The 20,764-nt window shown below is 37.7% G+C and overlaps 1 protein-coding gene across 2 annotated transcripts in view; it reads right to left on the bottom strand.

Annotated features, from left to right (window-relative positions):
- The window catches only part of GRIN3A (glutamate ionotropic receptor NMDA type subunit 3A), a 155,069-nt gene that overhangs the window by 99,833 nt on the left and 34,472 nt on the right, over positions 1–20,764 (bottom strand). For both annotated transcript variants that reach the window (XM_067743786.1, XM_067743787.1), the window contains exon 2: positions 9,097–9,701. In XM_067743786.1, coding sequence (XP_067599887.1) covers positions 9,097–9,701 — 605 coding nt within the window. The remainder of the gene's footprint in view (positions 1–9,096; positions 9,702–20,764) is intronic.

Here is a 20,764-nt window from a genome sequence, read left to right as displayed (position 1 = left end):
AAAGGATTTTTCAAGGAGGGGACACTTATCAGCTGTGTCAATGCTTCTAACAGCTCAAATGCAATGAGGACTGAGAACTGACCGTTCGCTTTAGAAACATGTAGGCCACTGGTGACTTCATGAGAGTAAGTTCAGTGGAGTATTGGAGCCTAATGTTTCAAGGAAAATGGAAAGAGAGAAACTGGAGATAACTCTTCAGAGAGTTATGCTATAAAGAGGACAAAAATGGAATAGTGGTGGAGAGAAAAAATTAAGTACATATATAAATATAAGTATATATATATGTGCAGGCTTTTATGATGATGGGAATGATCTAGTAAAAATAGAAAAATTGTTGATGTAGGATAGAAGAGAGAGAATTCCTGGGACAGTTCCCTTGAGGGGCAAAAGGGATTGTGCTCTAAGGTGCAAGAGGGGGTGATGCTCTTTGCTGTGACAAAAGAGGAGCATGGACATGAGAGAAGGCAGAGAGAATACAGGGTCCAGAGGCAAGTAGGTGGGTGGATATGGACAAGAGAGCTTGTGGAAGTTCTCTCTTGATTGCTTTAACTCATTTAGGGCATTTAAAAAGTAAATTATAGAGCTCATTATACTCTCCCCCTTATAATTCATTTGAGAGAAGGTTTATTGTATTACTCTCAAAATGAGACCGAAAGCACTCTTAAAAATGCAGAAAGCAAATAACTTTCATAAGAAATGTATTAGATCAATTCCAACTAAAATGTTTATTGTTTTGTTTTCCCATTTGAGTTTGCAAGAGTAAGTTGTAAAACTACCTGGGCCTACCACTTTCTAAAAAATTGTAATTTTTCAGTCACTTTTTCAATCTCTTCTATTAAACTTTCTATTTCTCTGGGTCCATCTTGGCGAATGATATCCTCCTAAGAATTTGTTGCTATGGAACTGTATATAATATCATTTATACTAATCTTAGGATTTCTTCTAATTAATTAACTTGGGTTTTGTTAATTCCTTCTTTCTAGATCTCCTCCCACCTCTCTCTTTTCTGGATTGTTGGAAGATGAAATATTTGTGTTCATATATTCTTTAATAATAGAATGTTAACTGCAGTATTTATCTTAATTTATTGGCTTAATTACAAATTCATGTATTATTTTTACTTTTTAAAAACTTGCTCTAAAATTTACTAAAGTTAAATAAAAATCTCCTACTGTAAATAATGTTACCATGTTCTTAAAGATTTTAAGACCTGTTGCCCCTGATTTTTCTTCTTATTCAGCATATAAAGTTTTACTAATCTTATGTTTTTATATTCATTATAAATTTGTTATCTTTTCTTATCTTGAATTAGTTCTATCATAATCCCATTTTTTCCAGTCTTCATTTTGGAGATGTATGAATCTACTTTTGCATTGTCTAAATGCATCATCATCCTTATGTGTCTTCTTCCATGCCCAGTTGTTTATAAGTCATATATTCATTTCTACTTTGATCTTTTCTTCACGCATCAGCTTGTCTCTTTGCATGTCTATTTCTCTCATTTGTTTTTCATTTCTTTTAAAATTGCCCTCTTATCTTTGCTTTTTCCCCCTGTTATAGTTGCCTTCCATTAACCATATCTGTATCTGGGAATATCTGTTTTGCTCTATAAATCCTTAAAATTTATTTTTCCCTTTGGGGAAAATTGTATCTCCAGTCCAGACCTCCTTCCTGAACTCTGGAAGATCACCACCTACCTACTTGACAGCTGCATTTGGATATCTATGAATTATCTCAAAGTTAACATTAGCAAAATTGAATTCCTGGTGGTTCTCACCCACCTCACAACCTGATTCTTCTACAGTTTTCTTTATCTTAATTAATGGCAACTCCATCCTTCCAGTTGCTCAGGGCAAAAGTTTTGGTGTCATCCTTATGTTTCCTTTTCCTAGCAACCACCTAATTGCGGCCAATTAACTCCATCTTTGACTTTTTAGACTGTAAGATCCTCAGCGGCATGGATTTTGACATTCTCCACATTCTGAGAGCAGTCTCTTCCGTACAGTTGCTGTGAGGAATGAACAAATCCTCCTTTTCCCACTGCTCTGCTTCATAACACTGCAGGCTGTCCAGCTGAGACTTCAGCGTTCATCTAAGCATCTGTCACACTGAGTCATCTTTGGATCTTAGGCACAACATGGTACCTGGACCGTATAACTGCTCAGTGATGTTTGTGGGATAAATGCAATTAAACACATGTTTCCTGCTCAAATCAGACATGGGTTTCTTCAAGAGCACTTCCTCACATTGCCAGAAGAATGGGACTCAATCAGCCAGGAAGTATTGATATTGTATTTGTAATTTATAGATTATTCAGAGCATTAAAATTCTAATACGTTTCTCCCTGAACAATGGAGATTATCAAAAATAGAAATTAGTTCTATGGGAAACCTCTCTAACAATAAGGAATTTAATAGGAATTGGAAATTGCTAAATTTCAATCTTTAAAGCAGAGGGCCCCACATTGTAACCATTGACTATATCCTCTTTTAAAACAACTTACAAAGCTCATCTTTTAAAATAGATTTCCATCAGCTAATGAGCAAACAGCAATTTAATAACATATTAAATGTACATACGTACACCCATGGACCATTGGGGTCTGTTTTGCCAATAAGTGAAACTATAGAGTGGAAGGAGAGCTCTTGTCCTTGACTTTTTTCCCAAGAAGAGAAAAATATGAATACTAATCTTTGTGATTGAGTCATGTTTGAATATACTTCTTGGGCTGTGTGTGTGATGTGATGGGATCACTAAGTCAAAAAATCAGACACATAGACGTAGTGCCCTATTTTTCAGCTTTCATGTGGCAGAACTGGCAAGCGGGTACTTCTTTTCCTTCTGTGTTTTTCTCCCACAGTAGTTAGATTTGTACCATATTCTTATGTTGTTTTTCTTTCCTTTCATTTTTTGATATAAACCTTGACTTCTCTACACAATTATGGCCTGTGCCCATCCCTTGGATGGCTCCTCTTGCTTTGTGTAATATCCAACCTTAATTCCTTCTAGCTCTCTAGATCTGGCTCCAGCACTAGTCCAGGTGCTGATGTCCCTTCCCTTAGCATAGCCCTGTCAATGGGACACTATGTAGTATTTGCCACTGGAGGTTGAAGTGGCCCTGGGATAGATCTAGAATTCAGAGTACCTCTTTTTTATGACATATTTCCAAATTTTATAGTAGATGCATACAAAGTAAAAAGTATTCAACAAAGAATATAATCACAATTTCCACTCAGGCAAATAGAAGCTTGGAAGTTCTCCTAATGTGGGAAATTGCCACAGTTTAAAACTTGCTGGAAGCTAGATTAAGCAAATTTAAGCTGTATTCTTCAAAACAGGGTCCTGAGGGGATACACATCTTTTACTGTTCCTTGTTTGAGGCCCCCGTGACTTAGAGAAGATTTTCGACACAGCTCTTGGCATGACTTAAGTGACATAGAGGGATGGGCAAATTCAAAGGATTTAGCCAAATTAGTCCAGTGACAGGAGTTCTTACTGGAAACATCTGGAAACATAGACCTTAACTGTTGTCCTTACGATTCATGACACCAAAGCATGTGTTTTCTAGAAGTACTGACTCCGTGGTAGCCTTGCAGAGAAAGTTAACTTAGGAGTAACAGCTGGACACAGTAGGTCACCCCACAGCAATGGGTTCTCCTTGGGGACCCAAGGAACCAGTGTTAACATCATCCAACCCGTGGCTTTCAGGTTCAATGCAACTGCATTTCTTTTGAGTACATGTTGAAACACACAGGCTAACTAGTTTGGCTCAGTAGAGGTCTTTAGGACAAGAAGACTTATTCATGGGTAATCGCACCTCCTGATTTATATAGCTTTTGGCTGAAAGAATATGAATGACAAAGTAATGGGATCCCAATTAAGGAAAGTTTATATTAATTCTGAAAGAGCCTGGAACTTGGATTTAGACAGTTTAAACCTTCCCCTATAAAGTACTAACTGAATGACCTTAGGCATACCACTTAACTTTTCAAGGTAGGAATCCTTATAATTAAGGAAATTAAATTTTCTAGAGATTAAATAACTTTGGCAGGGTCACAATGCCAGTAAATTATTGTAAAGGTGAATGGGAATACCCCAGGTTAGAATTATATCATGCCACCTCAAGTTCTCCTGGAACTCTTCTAGTATCCAGCAATGAGACCGGGAACATCATCAGTTTATACCTTGGGACTTTTGAATGGGTATTTGTTTTAGTCTTTATTTTTCTGAAGCTTCCTAGTGCCTCATAATACATGGCACATATATGTTCTAGATAATACATGCAGAATCAATAAATAAAGCAACATTTACTATTAATGAAAGGCCAGTGAATCTTGGTATTGCTTGACCATGTAAGCATAAAGATGAACATAGCCTGGAGGGGAAAGAGTCTCTCTAGCACACTGAACCATTTTTCAAGGACAACTGAGGAGCGGGCCTAACAATGCCAGCTAATGCCAAAGGATAATCACTAGTAGAATGGGTGTTGTCTCAGTGAGGAATGATAACCAAACTGCTAGATCAAAAAAAAATGGATAAAAAATATGGGTAAGTGGAGGAGCATATTGTCTCTCTCTGAAAGAACAAAAGAAGGGGGTTGTAAGCTTCCTGGGAGCAGGGCCCCTGTTTTCTATTCTTTGTGTCTCCAGCATTAGCCAAGGTCCTAGCCTAATATAAGTAAGCTTCAACATATGTTTGTGGATGAATAAATGAATTAATCACTGCCCACTTGATACAGAACTGAATTGCAGAAGCTATTCCAAGAAGAAAGGCAAGGTTCCATAGATTCTATAGCCTGCTGAGAAGCTAGAATAACTATCAGGACTATGATTAATTAGCTAAAGGGTCAGAGACTTCTTAGGCCAAGGGGACCAAGGTGTCTATCGATGTCTAGGGTCTTGGAATTACTAAAGGAAGGATAACTGCCTTTGACTAGGCTATGAATAAATCAAGGGGCTCTTTCTCCAGAAACATAGATTCATTACCACCCAGGGCCTTCAGATAAGCATGGGCAAATCCTAACCCTAAGAACAGCAGGGAAGTCCTCAAACTCCTATTCATTTTCAACAGAGTCTGGTGTTTAGAATGAGGTAAGGGAGTAAATGTGGGCAAAGCTAAAACAGATTTGGAGAAATAAAAACAAGTTTTTGTATCTTAATGGTTTTTAAAAAATTAGTCGCAAGGATTTTATGCTGTATTACTTTATTTGGTCAATTTGTTACAGGATTATGATTTTATAACTATGTCATGCCTAATGTTCTGCCATTCAAGTGACATCCAGAATGCATACTCCTTAGCTTGGCATAAAAGCTCTGTGTGGCATGCTATCAAATTAACAACTTTTCCAGAATCATGTCAGATTCTCTTCATATGCAATGTACACGCCAACTGTACTAAATTTCTTTCAGGTCTTGGTAAATTTGCATATGCCATTTCCTGTGCCTGTGAGGAAATGTTTGCTCCAAACCAGAAAACTCCTATTCATTTATCAAGATCCAATTCCAGTATTTCTTCCTCATCATCAACTCTCTGAGAAGAGTTAATTATTTCCTCCTCTGTGTATTTGAACATATTTCTATTTTTAAGAATAACGTATCCCTTTGTTTTATAACCATTTACTTACTTTTCAACTCATGCACTAGGCTGTCAGCTCCAAAATGGCAGGATGCAACTTTCATTTTGTCTGCCTCACCCTAGTTCAACAAATAGTCACTGACTGCACAGAAACACCTTTGCACATGTATTTGTGAAGTTATTGCCAAATAATATATCAGATATCATTGCTTCAAAGTAATTAACATTTAATAAAACAACTTGCAAATAAATTGTTAAAGATCACAGTATGAACTTGGCCCCCACGTGGTTTTGTCTACATTTAGTTATGATGGATGTTTGCTCTGGCATGTGGGGACCCAGGAGGAATTAAATCCTTTTTACCTGTTATTACGTCTATGTAGTCTGCCATGAGAAATGATTTTTTTCTAGTCTAAAGGCCTATGCTGAAAAAGCCACGTTTTTGGTGATTTCATTAACATTTAAAAATGTTAACAATTCTGTCAGCCTAAACTGAAAGTGACTGTGTGAGAAATGAAAGCTTGCATAACTCTGACACTCGATATTCATGGCTCATTATCCTCATGACTTTCATTATGCAGTGAGGAAGTAGGGTCAGCCTCACAAAATTTAGGAATAATTAAGAAAATTACTATATGGAGATGTGACTTATGGACTGAGAATAACGAACTTTCTAAAAAGACTGTATTCAACAAAATAAATAAGGATGATGAAAAATCCACAGATGTTTTATAGCTTAAGGCAGCTTTTCAGTTATTCATTATAAAGACTCCTGGAAGGCTTTTCCTCACTTCCCTTGACCCTTTCCTGAACACTTTGAAACTTTCTCTTGACTGTATTCCTCAGGGAGTTCAAGAAGTCCTAGGCGTATTTCCTGAAGTTCTTTAAGTTCATTCTCAAACACATCCACAGAGATGAAAATATTGTTGCTGACCTGTATACACTGTGAATTGCTTCCAGGCTCCAAACCTCACACTCATCTTTCACAACTTTCAAAGTTTGTGGAATAATCATGTGGAAATAGCCACAAGGTCAGAGGTTATCTGCTAACCTAACATCCTATCAAAAAAAAAAAAAAAAAAAAAGGAAAAGAAAACCAGATGGTATCTAGGTAAGTTAAAAAAACTGTTTTTAATTTAGACAAAATTTTATTTATCTGTTAACCACCCATTATTCTTCTAGAGCAACAGATGGTGTAGGATGTAAATATAATATAAAATTTCCTTTTCTTTCTATGTTAATTTCAATAAATGTCTATTAAGTAGCTGCTATATGCCAGGCATTAAACTAAGTTCAATAGTATCTCCACTTAATAGAATTTATATTTTAGTTCAGAAGTCAGACACATAGACAAATAATGATGATGGAATAGACCAAGTACCATCATATAATTCCATGTACAAAGTGCCATGGGATCTTTATAGAAGGAGGCACATAACTTTAACATAAATTAAATTTTGAGGAGCCAGAAAGATCAGTTTGATCTTGATAAAATGAACCCCTAAAGTATATACAACCCAAGTCAACAAATATTTCTGTAGCTTCTAAACATTTTTAGGATCCAAACAGAATTATTTTTCTTGTGCTCTCCATTTTATATGAGTCAGAAAGACATTAAAAAATTTAATATAGTTTTCACAAGTGGTTTTTCCTGTCTATTGTTTAAGATTGTCCTTCCAAAATAATGACTATTTGAAATTATAACTAAAGGCTTTGCTTATATTTTTGTTATGAAGGAGGATGTTTCTTATCCCAGATAAAGTCCTGAGCCTCAGTGAAGTGCTAGTTGAAAAACAGTAGATTAGGACTTCCCTGGTGGCGCTGTGGTTAAGAATCTGCCTGCCAGTGCAGGAGACATGGGTTCGAGCCCTGGTCTGGGAAGATCCCACATGCCGTGGAGCAACTGAGCCCGTGCGCCACAACTACTGAGCCCGTGTGCCACAACTATGAAGCCGGCGCACCCTAGAACTTGTGCTCCGCAACAAGAGAAGCCATCACAATGAGAAGCCCGCACACCACAACAAAGAGCAGCCCCCACTCGCCACAACTAGAGAAAGCCCATGCACAGCAATGAAGACCCAATGCAGCCAAAAAAAAAAAAGATTAAAAAAAAAACCAGATTAGTTGTGGATAGTGGCTATAAAATAAAACATGCATAGACCTTATTTTTTTTTCATAGACTTTAATCTTGAGGAAATTCAAATACATTATGGAAAAAATGGAAAGTTCAGTTGATGATAGGACATCTAATTTTATCATTTATAGATTCCTAATAAGTGAGTTTTTGAGATATTTTATTTTATTAACATTCTTTAAGGAGTGTGTAGGCTGTGCTTAAACTCTGCCATATATATGGCATTTAGCATGTTGCCTTGCGCATAGTAGGTGCTCAGTCCATACATGTGAAATTAAATGTAAAATGCTTGGCACTTTCTGATCTTTCCTCAAACGTTCATGTCTTTTAAAAGGCAAGACACCATGAGGTTACCTTGTGCTCCTCAACACAGTCAGATGTCCCTGTTCGAAGAGGACTTCCTAAAATGGGGCCAGACTATAGCTAAGCCTTCATCTCTGAAATAGCAATAATTCTCTGATTTGGCCTCTCTGACCATAGGTGGTCCTTTTCAGGAAAAAAATCTAGGCCCCTGTAAAATATCCTTTAAGGATTTCTCCTTTTTCCAGGGATCATGAAAACCATGTCTATAGGATGAATTATTCTTTAACTTAAACAGGCTTTTTCATTCTAGATTCTGAACCAGATTGAGGAACTGGAAAAGAAAGGTAGCTAATTTTAAAAAGTATATATATATATATATACATATATATATATATATACATTTTACTCTTGTGGAACTCTTAGTTCTATCTATCTATCTACTTACCTATCATCTACCATCTACCTATCACAACTCCTCCATGGATAGTAGGATCTACTGTTATATCTTTTTACATAAATGGGTATAGGACATAGGAAACTAAGGCTCAGAGAAGTTAAATCACTTGACCAAGTCATGCAAAGCTAAAATTCAAGCATAGGGAGTCTGGCTCCAGGGTCTATGTCTTTAGTCACTTCTCTATTCTGCCTTATTCATCATAGCCTGGGAGTAGAGAGAAAAGTCTATCTCTAGCGTGACTAATTTTTTTCTCTGTATAGATTTAGAGAGATTTGTCCAAGTCTTTTGATATAGGAAAGAGTGAGCAGGGATGGAAACATTTGTTGTGCATCTACTATGAGCTGAGCAGTGTTAGGTACTTTTCATATAGAATTTTGTGGTGTCTTTATTATAATATATCAAGCTATTTAATATTATCTTAGTTTACTAATGAGAAAACTGAGGCTCAGAGTTTTTAAATAGCTTGCCAAGAACACATAGCTAGTATGGGACTAAGCCAGGATTTAAAAGTGGGACTGAAGATTCCCCACTATATGCCATGTGCTTTCTGCAAATGGGATAGATAGGGAGATTTTATTTCCTATCACAGTCCTATGACTGGGGATGTAAACCAGGTCTTGCATCCTACCTTGATAAATATTGTCCTGAAGTGAGATTTGCAGTTTCCACATCCATGCAGTTCATCGTGCTGGGAATGAGAGCAAGTTCTGGCTGGATCATGGTGGCTGTGGCTACAGCTCTTGCAACCAGTTCCATGGCATCTTGTACATAGTACTCAAAGACAGACTGTGTTGTTTTTCCATGAGCAATGAGCCCTAAGGGCAGACCTTCTGTCCTCAGTTGCTCAACATTCTGGGAATCCCCCAGCACCCAATGAAGCTCAGGGGCTGCTACCCCAAACTGGGTGGTAATTTCGAAAATCCGCCGGATACTTTCCATGTCGCAGCCAAACATCACCATTGTGGGCGTACTGTTCTTAACGCTCTCAAGCTGGACCTGCAGGAAGCTCAAGAGGTCCTCAGTGGAGGAGAGGTTGATGGTGATGTTGATGATAGAGCCCAGGTGGAACTTGGAATTATTCTGGGTAAGGACGAGGAAGTCGGTGATGTTCCAGTCTTCCTGGCACAGCAACAAGCTAAAATTGTACCAGTTGTTCATGGTCAGGATTGAGACAGTGACATCAGCATCAGAACTTAATGAATTTTCTAAACTCAGTTGGAGGTGAAGGGGATTCTGTATTTAAAGATATGAAAAAGAAGAATTAGAAAGTAATGGCCAAAGATTATAATATAGGGTACTTTTGCTTTCTTATGAGGCTTCTTCTTTTATTTTTCCCTATGATATTCGAGTGCCTCTGGGATAAAATTCCCATAATTTTGAAAGCTATGTTTCCTGTCTAATGGGATTGATTCCTTACAACTGATTTCCTTATAATTTTTGCTCAGAGTACCAGAGGGCAGATGATTCTCGGTGTAAATGTCAGGGGTGACACAACTGTACATTTAGTCTTAAATTTTTATCAGGCTTGTCTACTTCCTACAGACAGTCTCCTTTAGGCATCCCATTTCTAACTATCCCTCTTCTTAACTCATTTGTTCAATTTTCCTGTCAGGTGAAATAATTTAAAGAAATTACTTTTGATTTCCTTTAAAACTACTAGTAGAAAAATCTTAAAACAGTGCAGGTGCTTGTATTAAGGATGGTGTGGAAAAAGGATGCATCATAGTTTCCCAAACTTCTGGCCCCTGAGGAAGGCACATTTAATATATGTGGTGCTATGTTTGAATGTTTATGTTCCCCAAAATTCATATGTTGAAATCCTAATCCCCAATGTGATGGTATGAGGTGATGGGGCCTTTGGGAAGTAATTAGGTCATGAGGGCAGAACCCTCATGAATGAGATTAATGTCCAAGAGGCTCAAAAGAATTCCCTTACCCCTTCCACAATATGAGGACACAGTGAGAAGCTGGCAGTCTGCCACCATGCTGGGACCCTGATTTCGAACTTCTAGCCTCCAGAATTGTGAGAAATGAAATTCTGTTGTTTACAAGCTACCCAGTCTGTGTTACAGCAGGCTAAATACACTAATACATATGGAATAATTAACAATATACTTATAAAAATTAAATACATAGTCTAATATTGAAGGTTTGATTGCATTTCTGTATCTACTGAGACTGGATTCTTGCTGTGAAGGGTGAAATGTGTGCCATTTAAACACATATATGTAACTTCCACCACAATTTCATCTACTTATAGAGCTCACCAACTCAATGAAAGAAAAGTATCTTATTTGAAAAAATCACAAACTATTAATTATATAGATGAAGTGGAAATAGTCCTCTAATGAATGAATCTGTTAATTGTTCTGAGAGTAGACATTTGACATATTTATCCTTTAACACTGACATCCTGAGGATGGTTAGCACAATGCTTTACACAAGGTAGTGTACAATAGACACAGTCCAAATTGACTAAATATGGTCCCATTTTGGAGCTATTAGACTATTGAACTATTTTTGAGAACTTGCCAAACATTCAAGTCAATAACATGAGGAGGGCTTTCGCAGTAAAATTTCATGCCCTTGTACAAAAGGAAAGAAGTGTGGCCTTCCTTTATCTACCAAAAAGTGTATAACAAGAAATAGAGTTTGAGTTGAACTTTGAACTCTTTGAAGGGCTAAAAGCATTCTGATATGTGTAGAATAAGGAGTGAGGATTCCAAAGGAATTTATGGGCGAAAAACTATTACCAAAGGCAGTAAATGAGAGTAATCATAATGGTAAGGAAGAGGGAGACTTAAAATTTATTTTGATAACTTGACTTTTGTCCTTCTAAATTAAGCTTTTGAGCAGGACTTGTAATGATAAAACCAGAGCTTTTGGAGGATCATCTATTGGTAGCATTCAAAAGGAAGAGGGAAAACAAGCCTTCTAGGATTTCGATAAGGTGCTAAGGGTTTAAACTGGAAGCCAGTGTTGGTAATGATAGGAAGAGTGATTTAAAAAAAGGTTTTTTTAAAATTAAAATTTAGTGACAAGGTCAGATGTAAGAAGCAAAAAGAGAAAGGTGTCAAAAAACCAGGAGGTAGGTAGTTCCTGTTTCTAGGCTTGGGATGCCATATAAGATAAAGGACCAGAAGCTTCATTTCCTCACTCTTACTACTGATGAATATAAATTGCTCCAGAGAGTTCTTTCTTTCCTCCTCTTTTAACTTTCTTCCTTTCCTTCCTTTTTATATCCTCCTGTGCCTTAACCCTCTTCCAGAATCAGTGAGCAATGGAAGGCAAGCTATACATTTAGCTGGCAGGAACAAATTATTCCCAACTGTTTTCTTGGCCTCAGTTCCCTATTCTGTTGCCAGTTTTCTTTCTAAAACATAAATATGACCATATCATTCTTCTGCACCATAACCTCTGAATCACCCATAGGACAAATTTCAAACTTCACCTGTAACACTCCAAACATGTACCCCAAGACAGGTCATAGTAGACAAATTATTTTTCTTGTGTCAGAGTGAGCATGTTCACATCTACACAAATTTGATACGCTGAATTCTCCACCTGTGAATGTACTTGCCTATATTCATATTCATCCTTCAGAACTCAACTCTTGCATGCAGATTTCCAGAAATTAGCTTACGTTCCACTTACTACTGTTTCTGCTGCTGAGCTTTTTTCCTCGCAGTATTTTTGCCCTTTTGATTTCCTGCAATGGTGAACTGGGTTTTTGTTTGACTGCCCCTCTGACTGTTGCCCAAGCAGAATTAATCGTCTCATGTCTGTGTCAGGGTGTCATTTTGTTCATCCCTTTATTACAGCACCCTTCCTACCGTAAGTTAGTTATTTGGTTAAGTGCTTATCTCCCACACTAGACTGGAAGCTCCTTTAGGATAAGGACCATATCTCAATCATCTCTTCTAACACAGTTATTAGTTAACCAGAGATAGTATTTATCAACTGGAATTTTCTTTTGTCCATCCTGGGCTATGATCATAATCTTGTCACTGAAAGACTGAGAAGAAAACCATTTCCAGCAGAGCTGCACGACCCAATATTTTGCCCCCAGTGGGGACAAAGGCCCATCTATCCACTTCCTACAGAGAGATTCATTAAATCAGTATGTGAGGATCATGTTCTAATGGAGGCAGAGATGAAAATGTTCTCCTCTTGCTAAATAGGGAAGTAAAATTAGCTAATCACATTGAGCATTCAGCACCAGAGAGACAAATGCATTTGGCATGAGAGAGTGACAGAGGAGTAAAATGAAAGCCCCTCCCCGTGGATTATGTGATCTGTATAATCACACTCATCCCTACAAACAATTCTAGTAAGAAAGTCTAGATGTGGAAGTTAATCCTTACACGAATTTAAGGAACACAATTCTTCAAATAAATATTTATTAAATAATAGTTTAGAAACATCTAGTGATATTGTATTTATCTGGCAGCCTCAGAAGCAAAATCTCCTAATTTCTCTCCGTATAATAATCAAGGGAAAGGTGCGTGTACGTGTGTGTGCATGACACACACACACACAGATATGAAAACTTAAAACAAAAAATTCAAGCCTAATAGTAAAACTTTCATCAAAATCTGGGACAAAAATTAAACAAGAGCTATCAAATGAAACTGAGAATCAAAATCTATGTCTGAGAGATAGTTTGCTGCTTGCAGAAGAACAACCCATGGCCTGAAGGAAGGTATAATTAAAAAAAAATTTTCTACATTGTTTATCTCCTAAATCAGAGATCCAATAACAAAACAACTTGAGTTAGGAAGCCTCTCTCAACCATGCTGACAGTAAAAACTGCTTCATAAGTGCATTCAATTTATATAAATTAAAATATACAGGCTCAGGAGGAGGTAGGGGGAGAGAAAAATGAAGTAGTACTGATAATTCTAATTATCCTAAGTGAGTATATTCTTTATTACCTATGACTATTATATATAGGTATTATGTATTGTAATAAATACATGTTATTGTACACAGTTATATACACAAAATCATATATGCCAAATTAAATAGGTAATTTTTAAAAACTGAAGTATAGTTAATGTACAACATTATGTCAATTTCAGGTGTGCAACAGTGATTTGACATTCAAATATATTATGAAATGATCACCATAATAAGTCTGGTAACCATCTGTCACCATTCAAAATTATTACAGTATTATTGAATACTATATTCCTTAAGCTGTCTAATACTTCCTCATAAGTTATTTATTTTATAACTGGTAGTTTGTATCTCTTAGTCTCTTTCACCTATTTCATCCAACCTCCACCCCAACCTCTGGCAACCACCAGTTTGTTCTCTTTATCTATGTCTGTTTCTGCTTTGTTTTTGTTTGTTGATTCATTTTGTTTTTTAGATTCCACATATAAGTGAAACCATATGGTACTTGTCTTTCTCTGTCTGACTTACTTCACTTAGCATAATACCCTCTAGACCCAACCATGTTGTCACAAGTGGCAAGATTTCATCCTTTTTTATGGCTGAGTAATATTCCATTGTGTGTGTGTGTGTGTGTGTGTGTGTGTGTGTGTGTGTGTTTGTGTATCACACATCTGCTTTATCCACTCATCTTTTGATGGACACTTAGGTTGCTTCTATGTTTTCGCTAACTTAAGGAATTTTCTAATGTAATTTTCTGATACTTTGAATTGAGTCTTTATTTCGAAGCAAGATAACACGCCTCTCCACTCCACTCTCCACTGAGTTTTAGGGTTTTATTCCCATCATAATCTGCTTCTACATTATTTGGGGGCTGACATTCCCAAAAGTATGGGCCAGAAGTGTGGATGGGAAATGGCCATGTTGAAATGCACTCATGGAATGAAATCTCAACAAGTCAAGTGCAGAGCTGGAAGGAGAGAGGAGTTGCCAAGACAGCAGTGCAGTTGCCAGTGTCAGAGAATTGCAGAAGTGTCAGAGATGTATTCAATTGTGTAAGGGAAGATTGCTTTAGCTGTTATGGAGCACAGTGGATTTACAACTAGTAAAAGATTAAAATTCCACAGAAACAAAAACCAGGCGAGAAGAGTAAGAAAATGTGGAAAAATAAAAAGATAGAGGGGCTGTGCCTTACGAGATATTAGAACACAACAGAAAATGCAATTTTTATATAACCATAATAATTAAAACAGGTAAGTATTAACAAAAGGATTAACAGGTAAATAAATAGAACAGATGTTAATGCACATTAAGAAGTACATTGATTTAATATACTATATTAATATATTGAATACTATACACTGAAAATTATAAAGGAATATAGAAGAAACATATGAAGTTAAGAGTTGAGAAAATAGATTATTTGGGAAAATACATATCATTTAAAGTCCTAGTTCTACCATATATTAAAAATAAATTCCAGGCCATTTAAGAGTTAAAAGTACAATGTCAAATCATTAAAAGTTAGAGCATATAGGTAAATGTGTCAGAAATCACAATGATAAAGAGAAATACATTAAACTAAATATTACAATATGCTTTATTTCCAGCATTAAACACCTCTCATAAGCAAACAGAAAAATAAAAACATGAGAAACAAAAGAATATTTGCAACATATTTGACAGAGTTAATGGTCACAAAATGTAAAGAACATTTACTAATCAATCAGGAAATAGAACCCATGACTGAGCATTCATTCAATCAAGAAAATTAATTTTAAGCTCCTACTGTGAGCCATACTCTCTGTAAAAATTTCCTGTTGTCTATACAGTGGGTGAGAGATAGACAATTTACAGATAAGTAGACAATCACTTAATATAATTATAAATTATGGAAATTACTGTAAATGAAACTAATAAGGTGTAGCAAGACTAGGAAAGGGGAAAGAGTATCCCAGGAAAAGTGTAATAATTATGATTAGTAGGGTAGGTGGATGCACATATTTGCACTGTATAAGCACTCTCTAACTGGGACTTTAGAAAAAGTAAGGGATGTGTATAAAAATGATTAATCACTATATATAGGTAAACACAAATACTGATTTTTTAAAAAATACACATTTAACTAAAAATGTAGTTTCATTTTGACCATCCATTCCTCTTTGACTAGGTACAATCTTCCTAGTCCCAGATAAATGATTGGAGCCACTACCTGCTTCTACATTCCCTCTGCTTGATTCTTTTTTTTAAAATTTTATTTATTTATTTATTTATTTATTTATTTATTTATTCTTGGCTGCATTGGGTCTTCGTTGCTGCACGCGGGCTTTCTCTAGTTGCGGTGAGCAGGGGCTACTCTTCATTACGGCGCGCAGGCTTTTTATTGCGGTGGCTTCTCTTGTTGCGGAGCACAGGCTCTAGGTGCACAGGCTTCAGTAGTTGCAGCATGCAGGCTCAGTAGTTGTGGCTTGTGGGCACTAGAGTGCAGGCTCAGTAGCTGTGGCACAGGGACTTAGTTGCCCGCGGCATGTGGGATCTTCCCGGACCAGCACTCGAACCCGTGTCCCCTGCATTGGCAGGTGGGTTCTTAACCACTGTGCCACCAGGGAAGTCCCCTCTGCTTGATTCTTTACCCTCCCCTTTTGCAGTGTCTTCAATGTTTTTGCTCAAATCCTAAACTGTCCCTTCTGGCTGGACCACTGTCTTCAGTCAGCTGAGCTTTTCTCTCCTTTTGTGGGACAGTAAGTATTGTGCTTGGGACTTAGTAGTCCTAGCAACCTATCCTTAGCTTCTGGCTCCATCATTTACAAGCCATGTGGCTTTCAACAAGTCACTCAGTGTCTCTGAGTCATAAATTTCTCATCTCTAAAACAAGGAAAATACTACCTCCTACCTTACAGGTTCATTTAGAGAATTAAATGTGAGAATGTGATAATGCATGGAAAGTAACTGGCCCAGAGTGAAGGCCCAGTAAGTAATAGTTGTTACAGTTTTCTTAGAGTTAAGTCATTGTGTTGGACATGCCTGCTAAAGTGATTGCAATACAATTTTTTTCTTTGCTATTCTTGCTCTTTTTCCTTTCTCTTTTCTATTTTCACCCAATGGTCCCTGCAATAAATATCTTTTACAAATACCAATTATACCAACTCCTTAGCAGGAAAAGAGCAACTCCATCTCAGGATGGGAGCTGCTATTTATTTGGAAGACATCATATTCACAGCAGAGCACACACTCCCCCCACCCTCCATAAAAAATCCCCAAAGCAAAAGACTTCTTTCTTTGGTAACTAGCTCCAGTGTGACATCACGAGTTAAGGAATTTTGGGCGCCAGTTGCTGGAGATCCCCCATCAATCTTTGTTCTTCCCAAGAGCACAGATTCAGCTATTTTGGGGATCAGTAAAAGTTTCAAAAACAGAATTCATTGCAGCAACGAGCTTGTCAGATACTTTGAGATATTCCCTGACAGAAGAAAAGAGGTAATGAGGTTGGGTTTGCTTCAAGAGAGGAGAAAAGATGAAATTCTCTCAGCTCTTGCCTGGGGAAGCAAACCCATTTAGTTTTGACTTCTAGGTCAAAGCTCAGAAAGTTAAAGTGAGCATATTTCCACTACTTTTAATGGAGATGAAATTCCTTTCTATACCTAAGTCTGCTGATTGCTAAAGGTGTTCAAAGGGCTCAGAACTACTTCCTACACTGCTCTCGCTTCTCCTCAGCCAAGGAGGCTGCAGGAAGTTTGCTGTTTCTCATTACCGCACAGCTCATTTGACCTATATTATATAGAAGTCTTTTTCTTTCTGAAAATTAAAGCTTATTCCTTTAGAAGCCCAGGCTTTTAAATAAATTAACTGTTTTTGCGGTTGCATTAGGGATTCAGGCAAACATAAGGCATAGTCCCTGCCCAGAAATTGTAATCTAATAATAATAATAATACAAATGAAAAGCTAATACCTACCAATGGCCCTAGTGCTTTTTGCATATTGTCTTATTTTATCCTCACAATGACCTCATGAGGTGATTACGATGATTAGCCTCCTTTAACAGATGACAAAAATGAGGCTCAGAAAGAGTGAGCAATTTCCCCAAGGTTGCACAGCTACTGAGAAATAGAGCCTGGGTCCAAAATCCAAGTTTGTAAGACTTGAAAGCCTGTGCTTCGGGCCAGTACTCTATACTGCTCCCTCCACTTGGTAAGAATAAAATGTGCATTAGAGTCTTGACATTTGTAGATTAAAATTTATAGCTCTAGTTATTTGCAAGTAATCCTAAAAGCCCATGGAATCAAGTCCCTTTTAAGATGTGTCATGGTATGGGTTAGCATGACATGCCCTGTGCGGCTGGCACACGGGAGCCAGTGAGGGAGGCCAAGCCTGCTGCTCAGCGTGCACACGGCTTCTCAGCCATTTTCTTCCCTCATCCTCCCATTTGTAGCAACTCTTGTGAAACAAGACTTGTGTTTCTTCAATAATGACAATTTAACAAAGAAAGCCAGTGGTATAATTAATGACATGAGTTTTGTGTTTGGTAAAATAAGAAAGTTTGGAGAAGGTCACTTAAGTTTTTCATTTAGATTCTACTGAACTTCATGGACGAAACTATAATCTACAATGGTGTTTGACTGTTATGTATGGGAGTGTCAACAAAGATCTTAGGATATATCCCTCAGGATTTTTGAGTGATATATGAAGCAATATATAAGAGAGTAGTAGAATACAATGAATGCTTCAGAAGGCAGGATTATGGATACGTGGTACAGTTGGCATAATCCTGCCAATCATGCTGGGTGTGGTCTGTTTCACTGCAGCAGTTTGAGGAAAGCTAGTCTTCCCTCCTGGAAATAGAGCAGACACCGGTAGACTGGCTCAGTTTTAGGAGGAAGTGTTGGTACAGATACACTGTCTTCAACAACAATTGGCTGATGGATTCATCCAACAAAGCAAGGGTTGAAAGGCTATTATATGTCAGGCCTTGGGTACAGAGATGCATGTCTTCAGGCAGAGGAATGAGCAGACACATGCATGCAGTAGGTACTATTTGAACCAACTCAATCCTTTTTCACCTTAGGCCAATTTCCAGAAAGAGAAGTCAGGGGCATAGCAGGTCAGCTTGTGGCAATCACTCAAGCTTCCTGTGCTGGGCTTTCGATCACGTATTTTTTCCCATTCTAGATCCATCTAATTATCGATACTCAACTCTTTCATCTGTGTTCCACCCACTTCTACTTTTTGTTGTGGATGGTTTTACTTTGTTTCTCTCACCTGACCTTTGGTAATCTTGAAAGCCTTTAGCTGCCACTCACTCTCTGAGTTCTGTCCTCTCAGCCCAGGCATACAAGATATACCCTGCCCAGGTACAAATTCTGGGGCTTAAAACTGTCACCAGTATACTTGGGGAGGGGGAGGACTTTGTTTAAAAGGATGTGGCTACAGAAGATATGTAGTCATATGGTGCTCAAGAGAGCAGTCAGTACAGGCGAAATGGCCCAGTGTAGGAAAAGGTGAACCAGGGACAGGGAGTCACTGAAAATGTGGCCCTTTGACATCAGGAAAGACTAGTAGCAGGCAGCAAGGTCCAAAACCTTGGTTTGGGGTTCAGTAGGTCACTGCAACTCCCAGGGGAGCCCAGAGGCGAGAACACTTTGGCTCTTTTTGGAGTAACTCAGATCTTTGTTTGAATTGTGGCTCTGCCATTTACCAGTTCTGTGTGATAGACTTTGTGAAAATCATTTAGCCTCGTGGAGCTTCATTTTACTTTTCTGTGCAATGAAAATGATACCACCTACCTTGCAAAGTTTGTGAGTAGTAAATAACATAATATACATAAAGCATCAGCACACAGTAAACAGTAAGTGGTAGCTTATAATAATGATGCCGTTGCTGATGAGGTTAGGAATATTATACTAAGAGAACTGAAGTATAAGGGCTAGACTGGTGATACATTCAGCTTATTTAATGAATAGTTGAGTATCTGTTTTGTGCCAGTCATTGGGTACTGACTGGGACTACAGTAGCAAATAAGGCCAAAGTTGTCTTTTCTTTTATGGACTTTAAAGTCTAGAGGATACTATTATCAGCATCAAGACACAAACTGAGGATTAATTTAGACAGAAAGCAGCAGACCAGTGACAAGAAATAGGGCCCAAAGTTTGAGCCAGACTAAAAGGAATGGTGATTTGGTTTTTCAGTTTTAGATTATGAGGCAAATATCTTCACACCCTTATTTCCTGAATTTCAGACAAGCCCTGGGTACTGGGGCAAGACCAAGTTTACAGGTGAAGGTCATGGATGACATGGAAGGGAGGAGGAGGCTAGAAGAAGGCAGGATCTGACAATTAAGGAGGTGTCCTCACATGCCCGACATGTAGTAAGTATCTGGTAAAAGTTAGCCTTATTATTATCATTGGTGTTGTTAACAAAAGTAGCCCACTTACTTGGGCTGGAACAATTGATCCTTCCCTCATGACTCAGAGCATTCTGATGTCAGCACCAGACACTGTGCCTGACTGCGGGACCATGATGTGCTCAGGGGCCATGGAGCCAGCTGCTTTCCATGTTGACTGAACTAAGTTGACTTAGTTTCCATGTTGACTGAACTGCTTTCCATGTTGACTGAACTAAGCTGAGCTTATGGAAATGCTGGAGCTCTTGAGCCTCTCTCGAAAGTATATTTTTTCTCTTTCCTGCCACGGCGTAGGGTTACCTACTATCCCCTTTTGTTTTGTCAGTTTGCCAACTTTCATCAACTCCTTGCAGCCTCTTTTTAATATACTTTGAGCTAGAAAGAGTATAACTCTCATGTCACTATTTTGTCTCAAATAAGAGTAAAATACATCAAGACCATTTTATAAGCAAATATTAAGGAGACTGTGGACTGGATTTGATATCAGGACTGTTCTGGGGAACTTGACTTCCACTTCTTTAACTGTGGCAAGAGAATAATAATAGTCAACCAACTACCTCAGGACACTGTGGAGACCACATGATGATATGCATGTGAAAGTGATTTATGAAGTAGAAAGCACTGTTACAATAGGGGACATGATGCATTTGCATGTCTGTTTTCTGGACAGTAGGGGGTTGGCAGGATCAATAAGCTGGATAGAGGTAAAGGAGGCATTTCTAGACTAGAATGTTCAAGTTAGATATAATTTTCAAATTCTATGCCAACTTTTTCGTCTTCATATTACAGAGGATAACATTATTTGTTACACTCAACAACTTTTGGAATAAAGATGTTGGTTTAAGACTGATTTTAGTTCCTATTTCCATGCTCAGGTTTTCGTCAAATTAAGTAGTATTTGAACGAACCTCCACATTTACAGATATCAGCAGGGCAGATGATTTATAAGATAATTAAAATTTATTGAAGTATTCAAACTATTGTTATAGACACTCTCTCAGTG

This window comes from Pseudorca crassidens, chromosome 7, assembly GCF_039906515.1.
Source record: "Pseudorca crassidens isolate mPseCra1 chromosome 7, mPseCra1.hap1, whole genome shotgun sequence".
NCBI classification, from domain to species: Eukaryota; Metazoa; Chordata; class Mammalia; order Artiodactyla; family Delphinidae; genus Pseudorca; species Pseudorca crassidens.
This window is presented reverse-complemented; position numbering and strand designations above follow the sequence as displayed.